Source organism: Camelus dromedarius, chromosome 27 (assembly GCF_036321535.1).
Source record: "Camelus dromedarius isolate mCamDro1 chromosome 27, mCamDro1.pat, whole genome shotgun sequence".
Lineage (NCBI taxonomy): Eukaryota > Metazoa > Chordata > Mammalia > Artiodactyla > Camelidae > Camelus > Camelus dromedarius.
The window spans coordinates 9,442,542-9,461,738 of NC_087462.1; the positions used below are offsets into that span (position 1 = coordinate 9,442,542).

General features: G+C 50.5%; 1 protein-coding gene and 1 non-coding gene across 3 annotated transcripts in view; one reads left to right on the top strand and one right to left on the bottom strand.

Annotated features, from left to right (window-relative positions):
- Positions 1-19,197, bottom strand: part of CPAMD8 (C3 and PZP like alpha-2-macroglobulin domain containing 8) — a 76,022-nt gene that overhangs the window by 9,991 nt on the left and 46,834 nt on the right. For both annotated transcript variants that reach the window (XM_064479965.1, XM_064479964.1), the window contains exons 24-32: positions 15,529-15,827; positions 14,641-14,866; positions 12,882-13,058; positions 8,633-8,714; positions 4,679-4,835; positions 4,482-4,556; positions 1,442-1,607; positions 254-340; positions 25-161 (exon numbers count right to left, since the gene is read on the bottom strand). In XM_064479965.1, the coding sequence (XP_064336035.1) occupies positions 25-161; positions 254-340; positions 1,442-1,607; positions 4,482-4,556; positions 4,679-4,835; positions 8,633-8,714; positions 12,882-13,058; positions 14,641-14,866; positions 15,529-15,827 (1,406 nt within the window). The remainder of the gene's footprint in view (positions 1-24; positions 162-253; positions 341-1,441; positions 1,608-4,481; positions 4,557-4,678; positions 4,836-8,632; positions 8,715-12,881; positions 13,059-14,640; positions 14,867-15,528; positions 15,828-19,197) is intronic.
- TRNAA-GGC (transfer RNA alanine (anticodon GGC)) lies at positions 10,169-10,240 on the top strand. Its single transcript has one exon. It is a non-coding gene; the product is annotated as a tRNA-Ala (tRNA).

The window sequence follows — 19,197 nt, forward strand, 5'->3', positions numbered from 1 at the left end:
CTCCCTTTAGCCTGCCTGGCTCACCTGAGTGGAGGAGAATCCCCCGAGAGCATTCCGCTGCTGGGACAGCCACTTCACCACGGGCAGGGCGGTGGCCACATCTCCCAGGAGGGTGTACGTCAGCAGGGCGTAGGCTGTCATTTCCACCTCGGCTGAGACCACTGCAACGGAAGAGGCCAGCTGGGGCCCTTTGGACGCTGGGACCCAGGACCCTGTGCCCAAAGCAGGCACTGGGGGTTGAGGTGGCCAGTACCTGACTGATAGACCCCATCACTGAAGCTCAGGAATGCATCCTTGTCCACATCCCGGGAACCTGTCAGGCTCCAGTGGGTGACCCCATCTGCAAGGCCAGCACAGGTCAGGGATCACAACTCCTCTCAGCACTCAGCCTGGTGACCTGTGCTGAGTGTCAGTGTATGTGGTCTCAAGAAAAGACATCAGGGGACTGGACCCCAATGGAAGAGGGCACCAGGGTTAGATGGCTGGGACAGGAAGGACCTTGGGGCTGTGTCTCAGATCTGCAACTAGAGCAACAAATCCAGCCCTGTCCTGCACCCCTGACAGACATCCCTAATCAATGGCTGCTTTTCTACACTCCTGGCAGACATCAATAATCAATGCTTTCCCTCCTAGCTAGGGCCCGAATGGAGGCCCCAGTTGTCCCCACTCAGGGCCCAGGAAACCACTCCCTACTTGCGAAGGCTCCAAGGATTCTGAGCTCATGTGAGGTATAAAAGGCCCTCAAATCATAGAGAACTCAGACCTCCCTGTCTCAGATCTTGAGCGTTTAGTCCTAAATGGACACCGTCATCCAATTAGGTTGTTTCAAAATTTTACTTTTAACGTTTTTTTTTTTCTTCTTAATCAGTGAAAGCAATTCTTCAGGTGACATCTTAAGCAGAGAGGTTGGATGGAATCCCAGAGCAGCTGCTGGGGAAGGCCCGGGTGGGAGGGATGGGGACTGAGTTTGGGGGCATTCTGAGAAGTCACAGCTCGGTGACTGGGGCCCCCCAAACACAGTGGGGAGTCATTAGGTGGATGGGGAGACTGACACCCCAAAGGTGGAAATGGCTTTCTAAGGCTCACTCAGCAATGGGGGCAGGATGGGGGCCGGCCACAGCCCTCCCAGCTTCCCAGCTCCCTGCCCGGGGATGGCTTCTAAGAAGCCTGGGGGATCCACTCCCTATGACCCCTGAGCGCTGCCCTCCCTCCCTGGCATCCTTTATTTCATAAGGAAAGAAAATGATGCTCAGGCTCAAGACACTTCATCAAATGAAGCCACTGGGAGATGCGATAATGAATGAATAATCTAATAAACAAAACAGAGTGAGCAAAGGACGCCTCCTTCGTTCCATGTATGTGTTCATGAGCTGTTCACTAGGGCCCGCGGTGAGCCAGCCCCACACTGCGTCAACTGGGGTGGCGGGCAGGGGACACCTACCCTGGGTGATGGCCAGGCTGCGGAGCTTTCGGAGCGCCGCGGGGGCTGTGGGGCTGCGGAGTAGGGTCAGCGCGTAGGCGATCAGGGCGCTGCTGTAGGGGTCTGCAGTCAGGGGTGCGCTGGACTCCAAGAAGTGCTTTGCTTTGGCAATGGCTCCCCTCTCCTCCTGCGGGGTGAGGTGGGAAGTGGAGGCTGCTCTGTCCTCACTCCACCCACCACCCTCCCAAAGGTTCTTGGAGCATGCCTGGGGAAAGCACTGGACAGCTCACATCCTTCAGGGGCCCCGTTGCCTGCAGCCCCAGCTTTCAAAATTCCATCCCCTTTCTTCTATGTTGGTGCCAATCTGTTTCAAATGAAGTTCGAGCACAACAGATCAACCCAGAGGTGATCTAGGGGAAGCAGACAGAAACCTGGTTGCCCGCTGCAACCCACCCCATCACCAGGCTGGCTTCTAAAACTGCCAGGTAAGGCCCTCCTCATCCTCTTAGCCTCGACTCAATTGTCGCCTCCTCCAGAAAGCCCACCAGTCCTGATCATGCTCCTGCCCCACAGTGTGAGTGGCTGGAGGACATAAACGAAGTCCACTGTCCAGTAATGGGCTTGGTTCAAAGAAGCTTGACCAATAATATTAGTTAAATGGAAAAATAAGTGATTCAAAGCATCAATGAATTTAGCAAATGAGCAACAGTGCTCCTGCGGGCGGGCCCCAGTGGAGCTATGGAGTTAAGCTACCTCTCCTTAGTGGTTGTTAAGATTACAAAAAGAATGCTCTCCCAAAGTTTTCCATCTTTAGATCAGGAAAAAGCACAGGAACCTCCCCTACAGCTTGTAGTCCAGATGTACCATCTCCCTCCTGGGGCATGTGCCAGGGATGACAGAGCAGATTACCCAGACCCCAAGCCTGGGCCACGCAAGCCCAGAGCCTGGGGTCAGGGTGGGAGTGGTTGCACACTATCGCAGAGGTAGGATTGGTGTCCTTACAAGAAGAGAGAACACAGAGACACAGAGAGAAGGCCATGTGAAGACAGGCAGAGGATGGAGTGATGTGGCCATAAGCCAACGGCACTGGAGCCCTCAGAAGCTGAAGGAGGCAATGAAGCATCCTCCCTTAGACCTTGAGAGGGAGCCACGGCCCTGCTGACACCTGACTTCAGACCTCTGGCCTCCAGAACTGGGAGGGAATAAACTCCAATAGTTTGAAGCCACTGCTTGTGGTATTTTATTACAACAGCCACAGGACACTAGCCCAGGGACCATTATTCAGCCAGGGGCCTTTACATTCTAGAGTTAATGAAGAAACACGTGGCTCAGTTCTAGAAAAGTATAATATGGTCAGAATGACCTAAATGTCAATTTAACCAAAACAAAAACCAGAACCAGAGGATGGAGGAGAGGCCCCACTGGACCTGCATCCTGGGAATCCCTCCATCCCAGGCCAACCAGAACAGCTGGTCACCCTGCAGGCGGGTGTCTGAGTCCGCTGGGGCTGTGTAACAAAGAACCATAAACCAGGTGGCTTAAAAAAATAGATATTTATCGTTGCATCGATCTGGAGGCCAGAAGTCCAAGATCAAGGTGTCAGCAGGGTTGATTCTTTCTGAGGGCCAAGAGAAAAGGCTCTGTTCGGGCCATACTCTTGGCTTGTAGCTAGCTGTCTTCTTCCTGTATCTTCACATCATATTCCCTCTTTCCCCGTCTCTGTATCCTAATTTCCCCCCTTTACAAGGATGCCAGTCATAATGGATTAGGACCTACCCCAATGGCCTCATTTTAACATGATTACCTCTTTAAAGGCCTTGTCTCCAAATACAATCACATTCTGCAGTCTTGGGGCTGTCTGTATCTCCCTGACAAATTCATGTGTTGAAGCCCTAATCCCTCAAAGTGATGGTTTTAAGGTGGGGGGGCCTTTGGGAGGTTATTAGGTTTAGATGAGGTGCAGAGGGTGGACTCCCTATAATCAATGAGGCTGCTTATAAGGAGACAAAGAGACACCACAGCTTTCTCTTTTTCTCCCCCGCCAACCCCACCCACCTCTCTCTGTGGTCACACTCCCAGGAAAGGCCATGTGAAGCCACAGAGAGAAGATGGCTGCCTACACGCCAGAAAGAGAGCCCTCGTTAAGAACTGACTCAACCAGAATCTTGACCGTAGATTTTCCAATCTCTAAAATGATGAGAAATAAATGTCTACTATTTAAGCCCCTAGTCTGCAGTATTTTGCCATGGCAGCCCGAGTTAACTAAGATGGGGGTTAGGATTTCAGGATATGAATTTGGGGGCAGACCCAATTCAGCCCTCAAACACAGAGCAAGCAAGGCGCCCTCTGGGCAAAGCATGCAGGATGTGGAGGGTCTGCGGTCATAGCCAACTCGAGACACAGCAGTTAGATGCGGATGGTGAGCCTGAAAATCCTGAGAAGCACCCAACTCACGATTCATTATCAGATGATTTGGAATTGTAAGAACGGCGGAGTCCCTCCCCTAAGGACTGAGATTCGTCTATCGTGGGAATTCTCACCATAGGGGGATATGCCGCTCCCACTTGGGACAGCCTCATAGCAGTGATGATGGCCCTGAGTTCCTTGGGACACCTAAGTCCTGTCTGGGTCCAGTAACTGTCCCTGAAAGTTCTAGACCCTCCAAAAGCAGTCATGAGTCCAATATTCTAAATAGAGTTCCCTGAGGCCAGCCCACGGGTCAGCGGCCAGGAACCTGAGCCCCAGATGATTCTCTGAATGGGGCCTGGGGGCTGCGGACAGTCCTGGGAGGGCTCATACTCTGGGTACACCCCCCCCAACACACCCATGCCCCCCACGATTACTACTGGGATGGATCTCTCACTCTTCTGATCGGGGATCGGGCCACAAGAAGTTGGATGTCCTATGACTGTTAAAAGCCTGAAAAAGCCTCATTAATGAGCACAAAGGGCAGAAAAACAGAGGCTGAAATTGGCCAGAAGAAGGGGCTAGCCTGGCTTGCAGGGGGCAAAGCGCCCGCTCGCTCCTCCACCCTGCGTCTTTCGGGCTCCCCCGTGCTCACCTCTGAGGCCGGGTCCATCTCCAGGAGCGCGGCCACCACGTAGGCTGTCAGTGGGACAGTGCCATGGATCCCACCCTGGAAGAGGACATGCAGGCCTCACCCGAAGCCAGAGGGGACAGCTCCCCAACTCCACCAGCCCCAGATGCCACCAGGGAGCAAGGTCAAGACCCCGGAAGGAGGCCTGTGAGGCTGCCGACCTGGATGTCCTTGTTCAGAATCCTGCCCACTGCCGGGAACGAACCGTCAGCCCGCTGCTGCTGGACAATCCAGCCCTTGGCAGCTGCCAGCTCCCGAGGGTCGATGAAGATGAAACTGCGAGCCTGAGCGAAGGACTTTAGGACAAAGGCTGTGAGCCTGAAATAGGAGGAGGTGGGGACTGGGAGGGCCGTCGGCTGGGGAGTTGCAAAACGGAGTCACCTCCCATGTGTCCCCCTGCCCCCACCGAGGGACTGTGGCTGGTTCCTCACATCACCCGAGATTCTGTGTTCTCCTCTGTGAGACAGGAGGGTCCAATCTGCCCCCGCAGCCTGTTGTGAGCACTCAGTGGAAGTCTGTGGGCATCCGACAGGGCCTGATGACAGAGCTCAGCCTCCCTGTTTGCTCCCTCTCACCCTGGAAGCATCCAGGTCTGCTCTTTGCCTGGCACTCAAGGCCCTTTTGTGAGCTGTTCCAGTCCCACCCAACCTCTGCCATGTGCAGAAGACCTTGCTTGTTGCCCCTCCATAACCACTCCCCAAGAGATCCTGTCTTGTTGAGAGATTCCAAGGGGAATGGGCAAAAAGGTACTTTGGATGTTTGGACCCCTCTGTAACCCTAGCCAGCCACAGTCATGGGCATTCCGGGCCCCAGGCCTGTAATAGCTTGGGAATGGGCACATGAAGTGATCATGGGAGCAGCTACAGCCATCTTGCCACCAAGAGGAGATCAGTTGTTGAGCTGAGGAAGTCCATAGGGACCAAGGGAAAGAACCATGGACCCCTATGCATTGTGGGGCTGCCAGACTGGCCAATTCTGGGGTCTCCCCAACCCGGTGGTGTGGGATGATGTTCAGAATTGCTTTTTCAGCCAGTTTTCTACTGCTTGAAGCTGAAAATATCCCACCAACCCACTAGTGACTCCTACCTCCCTTCTTTACAGGATGAAGAAGCTCTACTTGTCTCTCAATGTTCAGCCCCGAGGTCTCTCCCCAGAGGAAGCCTCCCAGACACCCCCACTCTGGGATGGAAATGCTGCCTCTGGACCCTCAGCAGCCCTGCTTCTGTGTCACTGTTGTCTGTCCATAGCTCTGCAGCCTGTCCCTTGTCCACACCATCCCCCAGCCCAACTGTTGCTAGAGTTACGGTGCACCCTGAGTGAGAGGTGGTGGGGCTGGGAATGAATGAACGAATGAACATTGAGGAGAACTACCGGATGGAAACCAGGGAACAAAGAGGGATGGGACGAACAGCAGAACTATTGGCAGGGGAGGCCCCAACTCAGGATGAGAGAGTAATCCATCCTCTTCAAAATCAAGTGGCTCCCCCACCTCACATCCATCAGGATGGCTACTAATTTAAAAAAAAATGAAAACAACAAGTGGTGAGAATGTGAAGAAAGTACAGCCCTTGTGCACAGCTAGTGAGAATGTAAAATGGTGCTGCCCTGTAGAAAACAACACGGCAGTTCCTAAAAAATTAAACACAGAATTATCACATGATCCAGCAAGTCTGCTTCTGCGTATATATCCCCAAAAGAAATGAAAGTGAGGTCTCAAAGAGTTTTTTGCACACCCATGTTTGTAGCAGCATTATTCACAATAGCCAAACCATGGAAGCAACCCAGTGTCCACTGACAGAGAAGAGGACAAGTCAGATGCAGTGTATCCACACAATGGAATATTATTTGGCCTTGAAAAGGAAGGAAATTCTGCAAAAGGCTACAACATGAATGAACCTTGAAGCTATTATAATTAGTGGAATAAGCCAGTCACACAAAGACAGACACTGTGCAATTCCACTTATATGAGGCATTTGGAGTAATCAGAATCACAGAGACAGAAAGTAGGAGGATGGTTGCCAGAGGCCGGGCGAGGGGAGAATGGGGAGTTAGTGTTTAATGGGCACAGTTTCAGATTTACCAGATGAAAAGAGTTATGGGGATGGATGGTGATGATGGCTGCTCAACAATACGATTGTATTTAATATCACTGAACTGTACACTAAAAATGGTTAGGTTGGTGGTGGAGGGTATAGCTCAGTGGCAGAGCGTGTGCTTAGCATGCATGAGGTCCTGGGTTCAATCCCCAGTATTGCCATTTAAATAAATAAATAAATTCATTTATTATTTATTTATTTATTTGTTAAACCAAAAAGAAAAAAAGTGGGTAAAGTTTATAGCATGAATACTTTCTTTTAATGGAGGTACTAGGAACTGAACCCAGGACCTTGTGCATGCTAAGCATGTGCTCTACCACTGAGCTGCACCCTCCTCCTCATCTGTATCATGTGTATTTCAACACAATTTTTAAAAAAATAAAAAAGATAGAAAGCAAAGAAAAGAAAATGGCTCCCAGCTGTTTATATGAATCCCCCAAACCTGAAACACTAACCTTAAAAGAGACCCAAAGCCCAGGATTCAGCTCGTGCTGGCCACTCTCCCACCCAGATACCTCAAATCCATCCTCCTCCCTTGACCCCCACGGCCCCTGCATCAGCCAGGCCACCCCACCGCTTCTGCCCCTGGGCCCGTCCCTGCCCCACAGCCCACTCTGCACGCAGCAGCCAGAGGGAAATTCCAAACACTGTGGACATGGGGCAAAGATAGAACTCAGCTGCCCGTGTGCACAGGAACCTACCTATAACAGATTCTAAGTTTCAAGACTGTCAGGCTGGATCCTGGACCTCCCAGCCAAGTATTTAAGGAGAGCTGCTAACAAAGCATCCATCCCAGTGGGTACCCAGCACTGCAGTGAGCATACCTGCGCCCTTATCCCACTGCCTCCTGAATCCCAGTCTTTAGAGAGATGTGTGGTGAGGAAAACAGGCTCAGAGAAGTTGAACATCTGGTCTAAGGCCACACAGCTCACACAAGATAGAGCCTGGGTTTGCCCAGCTCCAGGGTGGATGCTGTTGTCACCGGCCTGTGGTTCCTGCAGCTTTGTCCCATAGAGGGGTTTCACAAGGCAAAGATGCTGGGTGTCACATTTCCGCCACCACAGTGGAAATTGGTCTTTTCTTGCTCGTGCTGTGTGTGTGCACGTGCGTGCACCGTGGGAGGGTGTACAACAGGTCACAGCTCTCTAGTTCTGACTGGTGGAGACCTCTGGGAGTTGCTGGGACTTGGACAGCTTTCAGAGAGTGACTCAGTGGCTTTGGCCATCCCTGCGGGTGGGTGGGGGCCTCTGCTTGCTAGGGCGTGATGATGACCTTGCCTCATGGGCTGTCAGCAAGGCAGGGTCCTGGGACCAGGACTGGGGGCCAGGGTGCTGAACAGGTCACCAGGCTGGGCCTCTCTGGAGCCAAGGAAGTGACACCGGGGCTCACTCAGGCACATCCCTGTCCCCCAGCCCCAGCACTGCCGCTGTGCAGTGGACACTGCCGCCTGGAGGTCCGGGCACGTCCCATGCCCACAGCTGCTGCAGGTGCCATCAGGGTGCTGCTCTGAGAAGGAAGCCCCATTGGGGACAGGAGCTGGGGGCACCCCGTTTTCTCAGTAAGCCCCAAAGTGGACAAATCCCTGATGATGCCAAGAACTGCTATGGTCCAAGGATCCCAAGGAATGAGCAGATCCATCCAGGCCCTCCCTGCCCTAGTTGACCCCGAAAACCAGAGGGAGCCACTCACAAGGGAAACTGGACCCCAGAGCACCCAGGTCCCATTCCCAAGGGGCTGCAGAGCAGGGGTTTGGTTCCCGGCTGCTGCGGCAACAACAACAGCAGAAGGAGTAATAGTAACTGTCGCCGCCAGCCCCACCACACCCAGGCCAGGCAGAGTGCCCCCCACATCCAGTCATCTAAACCCAGGAGCTAGAACCACGCTGACTCCATTTCCCACGCAGGCTCCTAGTCGCCCTGGGGATTGGGCCCCATGTGTCCTGGCTACACTGTGCTGCACCTGAGGCTGTGGCCTTGGGTGGGGGACCTCAGTAGCCGCGCCTGGGACATGGGGACTCACCACATGCTTCCCGACGCGTCCCGCTCCCCAAATGCACTATAGGAGCCGTCCTGGTGCTTGTAGGTCAGCTGTCGCTGGTAGCCTGTGGTTCAAATAGAGGGGACAGCACCCTGGTGAATGACTAGCCTGACAACGTCATCCCCTGGGATCCCCAAACAATGCCACATCCACACTGGGGGTTCCTGAAACTGTCCCCACCCACATCTGGGGTCCGTGAAACTGCCCCACATCCACTTGGGGACCCTAAACTGACCCCCACCCACTCAGGGACCGTGAAACTGCCCCACATTCACATCTGAAGCCCTTGAAACTGCCTCTCACTGTAGTAGCAAAGAACAAATCTGACTCCATATTGAATCTATTTCTTTTACATTAACCTTTGTGTTCTATTGCTTTAGCTACAAGTTAATCACAAAAGGGATGTTGCCTATAAGCTTAAATTATACATAATGGCCCATCGCTGGGAACCTTGCCTCCCAGATAATGAGCGTTAAGCTAAAATACCTTCATTTAGCTCACAGAAAATATCCTAACCAGGCTCACCTGGGAATGACTGTAGGAAGGAAAAAATTAACACATCCCGTCTGGAACCAGGAAATGTTTGACTCCCCCCCGCCTTTTAGTATAAAAGAAGCCTGAATTCTAACTCAGGCAAGGTGGCTCCTTGGGCCACCATCTCCATCTGCTAGCTTTCCAAGTAAAGTCACTATTCCTTGCCCCGACAACTTGTCCCTTGATTTACTGGCCTGTCGTGTGGTGAGCAGTATGAACTTGGACTTGGTAACAACACCCCCTCTGGGTTCCTTGAAACTGCCCCACACCCACATTTGGGGTGACTGAAACCTCTACTTTATTCCCCCTCTTGTTTCTTGATATTGCCCCTACGTGACTCCTGGTCACACGCTGGCCCTCAGTAATCCCTAGGGGGTGGGGTGGGGGGGCCAATGAAATGTACCATCTCCAGGGAGTGCACTCTGCCCCCCCGGGGCTGGGGTTGGGAGGGGGTGTTGCTCCATCCGCTGGTGCCAGAGCTTGGTGTGCTCGGAACACAGAAGGTGCCAGAGTGGCTGGGGCAGGGGAGCAAGGAAGGGGACGAGAGGGAGGGAGGCCAGGTGGGCTACCAAGGCTGGATGGGGTGGTTGGTCTTCCAGTGAGGACAGAAGGAGGTATGAGTCAGGGGTGAGGGGAGCAGGGGAGGGGTGTGAGCGGACATATGTAGTGGATGGACTGTAGGGTCCAGAGAGGAAGCAGAGAAATTGGGGAGGTGGGGACAGTCTCAGTGAGCATGATGACAGGCTTGGACTGGGTGGCGGTGACCAGCGGGGAGGGGTTCTGCAGGCAGAGCTGCCTTATCCGAACAAGATGCAAAGGAAAGAAAGAAGGATGTAGAGGGCACCAAGGTTTGACACCCGATCCGCTGGAAGGACAGAGCTGCACCCGTGGAGGTGGGGAGAGGCAGGAACCGAACTGGGTAGACAGCGTCCTCCCAAATTCATGTCCACCTGGAACCTCAAAATGTGACCCTATTAGAGGCATGTGGGGATAGCTCAGTGGTAAAGCGTGTGCCTGGCATGCACAAGGTCCTGGGTTCAATCCCCAGTGCCTCCGTTAAAGGGAAAAATTAAAAAATAAGTAAACAAAATAAAAATACACATAAACATATATTTAAAAAAGAGAAACAAAATTTTAAATGTGACCTTATTGGGAGTCAGGGTTTTTGCAGATGGAATTATATTCCTGGGTTAGGCTGGCCCCTAAATCCAACGACTGGTGTCCTCAGAGAACAGAAGGGGAAACACACAGACACAAAACGGCTTTTGAAGATGGTGGCAGAGTGTGGTGATCTGTCCACAGCCAAAAACCCAAAAACAAACCAAAAAACCCACCCAGAGCCACCAGAATTCCACCAGGACAGATTCTGCTTCAGAGCCTCCAGACGGACTCAGCCATGCTGACATGTGACTTCGGAACTCCAGCCTCCGGAACAGTGAGGGGATGAATTCCTGCTGTTCTAAGCCACCCAGTTCATGGCACCTTGTTACAGCCCCAGGACACTAATGCCAGCAGGTTTGGCGGGAAACGAGGAGGTGAGGGTTGACTGGGGGCTTGTTGGGTGTGAAATGTCAACTGGCTGATGGACACGAGGTCTGGCTGTCAGGGAGTGGGGGCGGCTGCCGCTCACCAGTATACGTCATTACACTCTGGGTGGCATTTAAGGATCTGAACCCAGAGGGGTTCACCGAGGTGTGCCTGGCCCCGGACAACCCCGGACCCTCACAACACACCAACCTGAGTCCCACCCTGCCCCTACTCCTACCCCACCCCCACCATGTGAACTTGGGGTTCCCAGCAGTTGGTGGTCAGCCTTCCTGAAGCCAGATCTCCAGCCTGTGGCAACCCCTGACTTTCCATCTAAGCACTGTATGTTCCTTTTTTCGTTTTGTTTGTGTGCGTGTGTTTTTTTTTGTGGGGGGAGTAATTAGGTTCATTTATTTCTTTATTTAATGGAGGTACTGGGGATTGAACCCAGGACCTTGTGCGTGCTAGGCAGGCACTCTACCACTGAGCTATACCCTCCCCCTTCCCCACCTGAGAGTCATACATTCCTCATCATGAGTTTTACCCTTTTCCCATCCATGAGGATGGATGGTACTAGATCAGCAGGACTACCTCTGGAGCATATTAACTATAGGAACCTTAATGGGTCAGGGGGAAAGGACCCCACATTCCCCTCAGGAATCGAGGTGCTCATCTGCCTCAGTTTCCCCATCGGAGAGGGGCCCAGCATCATCTGAGCCAGGTACCTGCGGGTCCTTCTCAATGGCAGAAATCTCCAAGATCATCTCCCTCTGGCTGGGTTAAGTGCTCAGGCTGCCCCTCATGCTCCAACCCAGGGGACCCTGGGGTCTGAGATGCCCCCATCTCTTGCCCCTCTGTGGTCCTGGGCCTATTCACTCCTAGGAGCCTCACTTGCTCATCTGGGAGATGAGGACCATTAGTGTGGGGGCTGCTGGGACGGCCTTGGGAGAGCTGCACGTGCCTGGCATGAGGCTGATGCCAGCTTCAGAGCCAGGTCCTGCCCCCTCAATGCTTCCCTTTCACTTCAGCTCCGGCCCAAGGCTAGAAGGAGACCCCAGGAGACCCCAGGACCTTGAGATCGACCGACTTAATGCCCTTGTTACATAGATAGGAAACCAAGGTGCTGAGTAGAGCAGGCCCTACCCGGGGACACAGAGTGGGAATTGAGACAGAGATGAAGCTCCACCTCCAGCTTCCCCGCCTTTCCCCCTCCCTCTGGGGCCTAGATGTGCAGAAGGGGTGGGCCAGGGCACTCAGGGCTCTGTCCCCCAACACAGGGCTGTCTCCTACCCTAGGGACCTGATTCATGGCAACAGAAGATGTTCAGTGCTGTGTTATTTATTTCCAAAGATGTTCAGTACTGTGTTATTTATTTCTAAAGCTGTTCAGTGCTGCATTACTTAGGGAAAAGAGAACTAGAAACACCCCAAGACATCCAAGAGGAGAGTTCAATATGTTGTGCTCCATTGATGTGTATGATGGCCAGTGTGGCCCCAAAAGTGATTATGAACTGAATACCTCCTGAGACCCAGCAAATTCACCCCACAGAAATTTGGACGTTTTCACCAAGTACACAAACAAGACAATTAACGGCAACACCGTTCTAAAAGCCCTGAATTGAAACTGACCTAAAACCCATCAGCAGACACGCTGACTGTGGTCCCTCCACACAGCAATGGAGGTGAATGGACCACAGCTCCCTACAGCCCGGTGGACGCATCTTATACACACAGGGCATGCCATAGGATGCTATGCTGTTAGACACCAAGGATGGCAAAGCTAATCTGTGCTCTTGGAGGGCAGCAGAGGAAACCCAGAGCCAGCAATGACAGGGAACTTACCGGAAATTTTTTTCTTTTCGAAGTTTTTTTTTTTTTTTTTTTTTAAATAATGCTATTATATTGCTCTTGTCGTTCCAAAAAAAAAAAAATCTATGTTTTTAAAAGATGCTGTTCCTCTCTCCATGGCTGATTACCAGCACTCAGAGTGTTTTCCTAACAGGGACAGATGCCAGGCTCCTGCTGACAGTGACAGAACCACCCAGAGTGGCCTCTGTCACCCACTTCCTTCCTTCTTTCCCATCCACCACCTCTGGCACGTGGGCTGCCCCCAGCCCAGTCAAGGCTGCCTGTCTCCCCACATCCTCCACCCAGGCAGTTCCCCCCAGTACCTTGTACCAGGTAATCAGTGGTCTCTCTCTCCACTTCAGGGCTGAGCTGTCGGGTTTTCTGAAGATACTTCAGGACAAAGACGTTGGGTGCAAAGTGGATCATGTTTTGCTCTCCGCAACCAAAGGGCAGCCTCAGGAGGTTGCTGAGGTGGTTCAGGGTTGGCCCCATGACATCTCCTGGTGGGAAGGAAAAGAACCCTGGGCTGGGGGCTGGCCCTTTCCAGTGCCCTGGCTATCCTAGGGACAGCCTGCCTCGGAGGTGGGAGCCCACCTGTGGCCTAACACCAACCCATCGCCCTCTGACTGCTGGGTGCTGCCTTTGAGACTGGGCTGCACCCTTGCACCCCCAGCCTGCCTGATCTCCTGGCTTTGGTGGATACCTGCTGGCCCTCTCCTACAAGCCTCCCTCTGTGTTCTCTAGTTTTAACTCGGGTGTTCCTCCTCTATCTTTTCATTCTGTTAAATGCTTTTTCCTTTCTGGTTTTTTAAACAGGTGTGATTAAGGCTATTCATTTCCCCTCCTAGTACACCTTTGGCTGCATTCCACAAATGTTAAGATGTCAATCCAGCCATGTGGTTCCATTCTAAGTATTTTTTCTAACTTGCAATATGAAATGTGATTTTCTCTTTAACCATGAGTATTTAGATTTTTAATAAAAGTTTTCATAGATGTGTGGCATTGGTACCTTTTTTTAACTTCCTTTTTTTCCCCTCTTATTTCTGTTCTATTGTGCTCTCATCCCTTCAGAACTGTCTCCCTCTCCTTGGCTTCTCTGCCCCAACGGGCATTGCCAATGGGCCCTCTGGAATCCCTGTTGCTCCCTGATTGCCCCTCCCTTCCTTCCTTGGCCTTCCTCCTGCCCCACTGAGGCTGCCACTGCTCCTGAAGCTTCCTCCTGTGATGGGGCCTGACTGGCTACTTTCTCATCACCCTCCCCTGGGTTTTCCAGCTTCTCCACCCTTCCATCCCACTGTGCTGAAGGCATTGACTAGCACATGGGTCCCTGCCTGTACCTCCTCTCCATCTCCGTCCATCTGCCTTCTCCCCTATGCCCCTCACCTCCATTTGTGCCACTCGCCCCCAAGGCCACATTGGACTTGATCTCATTCCTCAGAAACCATAAACTCCAGCATCCTCTGATCTGGTCACCAACAACCTGACTAGGCCCCAGAGAGACCCAAGACCCCCTCATTCAGATCTGTCTGTCTCCCCCTGGCTTCTCACCCTCTCCCCATCCTCCCAATTCCCAGCACTAGATGGATCACACACTCCCCACTTTTCACTCCCACGTCTGGGCTGCAGAAGACAATCCACAGCCCACGAGAACCACGGTCACAGCCTCTTGCCTTTGCTTCTGCAAATGCTCTAAGTGCTGCCCCTCTCACCTGGACCCCCAAGACTCCCTCCCTCCACTCTATACCTAGCTAACTTCACCTGATCTTTCTGCCTTCATGCACATCACCCCAGACCCACTGCCCTCATAGAGTCCACCCCCACCCCTCAGGGTCGCCCCACATAAGGGCAAGGACCTGCCTTCTCAGCTGGACTAGGAGCCCCTCAAGGGCAAGTCTGAGGTCATCTGAGTCTGGCCCCAGCACCCAGCACAGAGAAGGACTAGAAGCTGCTTGTCAGGTGAGTAGATGTGTAGCTGGAGGCCCCAGCAGCACAGATCCCCAGCAAAGTCTGGAATGGACACTTGCTCCTCGGCCTGGGCTCTTGCTCCCATTCTCCCCAAGTTAGGCTGCGACGCAGACGCACCTATGATGGAAGCGGCCGCACGCTCAGACCCAGGAATGGCGCTGTGCGGGACACCCAGGGTGAAGGCTTCGCTGTAGCTCTCATCTGCCTCCACCTTCCTCCAGATACGGAACTCGCCCACAGAACCCCAGCCAGTGGAGAAACCGATGAATTGGACTTCTGGTGGCCTGGGGAGGGTCCAGGCCATGATGACAGACTCATTGGATGGCTCTGGACCATGGCCAACCTGGAGAAAGAGGCCAAGGTTGCTGGGCGCTGGCAGGAAGCATGAAGCTGTGCTCAGACATGATCGGAGGCCTTGGCTATGCTCATGGGATGGGGTGGGGTTCCCAGGGAGTCAGAGATGAGAGAAACTAGAGACCACACTGTTCATTAAACACCCAGCAGAGACACAAGCAGGGTATCTGTAGGCTCTAGTCTCTGGGCCCCATGAAACCTTTGGATATTTGCATGTGCAGTTCCCTCTGCCTGAAACATCCTCTGCTTCATTTTGCCTGAATGAATGTATGAACTCCTACTCCTACTTCAAAACCCCATTTGGCTGTGTCCTCCTCTGGGAAGCTGTGCCAGCTGCTTCTTTTCTGTCCCCTTTACTTGATTCAGAAAGTGTCCACAGCCCCCATTCTACCTGCTCATACCCAGTTTCTCCCGACCTCTCACCACCCTTCAGCTCCCGGATCCCTGGGCACTTCCTCTGCCACAGATCTTACTACTTTTTTTTTTTTTTAATGTGACTCTAAGCAGACTGTGAGCAAATTAAGGGGGGGGTTTATGTTTCCCCCTGTCCTCCCCACCCCCATCACATCACTGGCAGACACAGAGCAGGAAGCAGCAAATGCCAGAAGACCAGCAGGTTCCCGTGCCCACCCCAGGCCAGCCCAGCCATGCCTGGATGAGCCCGCTGTGCCAGCTGATCCAGAATGTTCTGAATTCATCCCAGGAGAGGATCTTGGCTGTGTGTGTGCTGGCCACGGGCTCACCCATCTTGCTGGTGGAGATCCAGGACCTGGTGTTCTGGTGCCCCCCCAGAACGATCTCGATCATGCCCGCCGTGTCCTGGGGCCCCGGGGACAAGGCCACGCGGGCGTCGTTGTGGGCTCGCACGGCCACGTCAAAACGGGTGAGGCGCAGTGGCCGCTGCACATACTGGAACTCGTACTTGTTGGGTGTGGAGATGTGGACTCTCTCTAGATGGAGGGAAGGAGAAGAGGTGTTGAGGGGACACTGAGGCATCCCACTTCACACTGCCCGTGCCCAGAGCTGAGCGTGAGATCTCAGGGGGCTGGTCTCACAGTAGCTCCGCATGCAGCTGCGGGAGGCATGGTGGGACAGAGCTGGCTTAATGACACCTTTGCCAACAGCATGCAAAAGATGACCCGCTCCCAGGGAAAAGTCCTGCAAAAGATCTGCAAGACCTATACTCTGGAAACTGCAAAACACTGCTGAAACTAAAGACTCCAATCAATGGAGAGTGAGACCGTGTTTGTGGGTCAGAAGACAGTATCGTAAAGATGTTCATTATGCCCCAAAGTGATCTATAGATTTGATGCTATTCCATTCAAAATCCCAGCAGGGTCTTTTGAAGAAACTGTAAAGCTGATTTACATAAAATCTCAAAGGACCTAGAAGAACCAAAACAACTTTGATAAAGAAAAACCAAGTTGAAGGACTCACACCATCTGACACTGAGACTTACTCTAAAGCTATAGCAATCATGAGAGTGTAGCATTGGTGCCAACATAGATAAATTGCTCAATGGAACAGAACAGGGAGTCCGGAAATGGACCTAGTTCAAATAGTATGAGCAACTGATTTTCAACAAAGGTGCAAAGGCAATTCGATAGGAAAAGGAAAGTCTTTTCAAAAATGGCAGGAACAACTGGGTCTCCAGGTGCAGAAAAAGGAGCTCTAATCCATACCTTGCATGGGCTTCAGGAATTAACTCAAAATGGATCATAGCCATTTCATAAATGTTAACCCTAAAACTATAAAACTTTGCAAAGAAAACATAGGGTGTGGCAAAGATTTCTGAGATATAACAACAAAAAATAATCCATAAAAGAAAAAGGTGATAAGCTGGGCTTCATTAAAATGAAAAACTTCTGCTCTTTGAAAGACACTATTAAGTGAATGACAAGACAAGCCACAGACTAGGAGAGATGCCTTTGCAAAGCATTTATCTGATAAAGGAATTGTATCCAGAATACAATTTTTTTAAACTCTCAAAACTCATTCCAAACAAACAACTTAATTTTTAAAAAGATTAAAAGATCAGACACTTCACCAAAAAGACATACTAATAAAAGATAAGCATATAAAAAGATGCCTAACATCATTAGTCGTGATGGAAATGCAAATTAAAACCACAATGAGATACCACTGGACGCCTACTAGGATGACTAAAATTAAACAGACAATACTAAGTGCTGGTAAGGCTGAGGCAGAACTGACTCTCATCCAGTGTTGGTGGGAATGCAAAATGGTACTACCACTTTGGGAAACAATTTGACAGTTTCTTAAAGAGTTAAACACATACCTCCTATATGAGTTAGCAATTCCATTCCTAGGGATTAACTCAAGAGAAAGGAAAACATATTACCCATACAAAGACTTGTGCACAAATATTCATAGAAAATTTATCTGAAATAACCCCAAATTGGAAATAACTCGAATGTCCATCGACAGGTGAATGGATAAACAAAGTGTGATACATCCATCCAGTGGAATCCTACTCAGCCCTTAAAATGACTAAGTTACTGATACACACAATATGGCTGAATCTCGTAATTATTATGCTGAGTGGAAGAAGCCAAAGAGAAAATATTCTGTATGATTCCATTTATACAAAATTCTAGAAAATGCAAAAATAATTTATAGAGACAGAAAGCAGATCAGCGGTTCCTTAGTGACAAAAGTGAACAAGGGTAAGGAATTTCAAAGGCATGTGACTGTAGGGTTAATGTCATCTCTATTATCTTAAATGTGGTGATGGCTTCACAGATGTACGCGTGTATCAATGCTTATCAAACTACACTTAAAATATGTCCAATTTATTGTATGTCAGTTGTATCTCAGTGATGTTATTGACCTCACTTTGAATACAAATTTATTCAGCCTACTCTTGACTATGATATAAAAAACGCAAACAACAAATAGATGTCTAATAATGTTTCAAAATGTTCCATAATAATCGAATTACGGAACAGTGATGTGATGGAACATACTGAAGCTATTTTTAAATGCAATTTGTAAAGACTTCACAATAACAAAGAAAAGTGCTCATGATGTGTTAAGTGAAAAAGGCAGGATATAAAATTATATAGCTCAGGAGTCACGGGTATGCTAAACAAACAATAATGAGTCCTACAAAAGCAAATACAGCACAATGTCAAAAGAGGTCATCTTTGGATAAGAACCAGAAGAGAAAGTTTTCTTCTTTCTATCCTTCTAAATTTTCTCTCATACATAGATATTCCCTTTTTCTCAATTTTTAAAATTGTGGTAAAATACACATAACACAAAATTTGCCCTCTTAGCCATCTTTAAGTGTACAGTTTGGTGGCATTAAATATATTCACATTGTGTAAATAAACATCACCACCATCCATCTCAGGAGCTATTTTCATCTTCTAGAACTGAAGTAAGTTTTATACCCATTAAATAATAAATCTCCATTGCCCCCTCTTCCCAGCACCTGACAATCACCATTCTACTTTCTGTCTCTATGATTCTGACTATTTTCTACATCTTCTTTGGTGAACTGTTTATTTCTTTTGCTCATTTTCTGACTGGATTGTTTTATTTACTGTTGAATTTTGAGAGCTCTTTATATATTCTAGATACCAGTCCCTTGTTAGAGCTGGATTCGGAAACATTTCCTCCCCTTAAGAGCATCTTTCACAAAGCAAACATTTTTTGTTTTGATGAGGTCCATTTATCAACGTCTCCTTCTATGGTTCGGTAAATACTTTTGGTATCATGTCTAAGAATTCTTTACTTAGCCCTAGACTCCAAAGATTTCTCCCATATTTTTTCCATAAAAGTTTTACAGTTTTACACATAAGTTCATGCTTGATGTTGAGTTAATTTTTGTATAAGGTGTGATCTTTAGGTCAAATTTCATGTTTTTGCCAATGGTTGTCCAATTGCTCCAGCATCATTTGCTGAAAAGGTTCTCTGTCCTCCACTGAACTGCTTGTGCACCGTCGTCAAAACTCATTTCAGCATATATGTGAGCTATTTACTGAAACAGGGGCAGGGGATGTCAAGAGGGAGCCTGAGTCACAGTGTGTGCTATGGGTCAGGGGACCTGCAATGCTGAATGCCTTGAGAACAGGGAGGTGGTACACCTGGGGGGGTCAACATCACCCTAGGACTCCAGCTCACATCTTCAGCTCTGCCTCTTGGCAAAACCTGCCACATGACTGCCCAATGCCAGGCACAGCCCAAGCTCCAAGCTGAAGGGTTCCTTGGGGAGGGGTTGGATAAGAGAGGGGCAGACCCTCCCACAGGCAGCTGAGGCTCGTGTTCCACCCAGCACTGCCCTGACCGCACCAA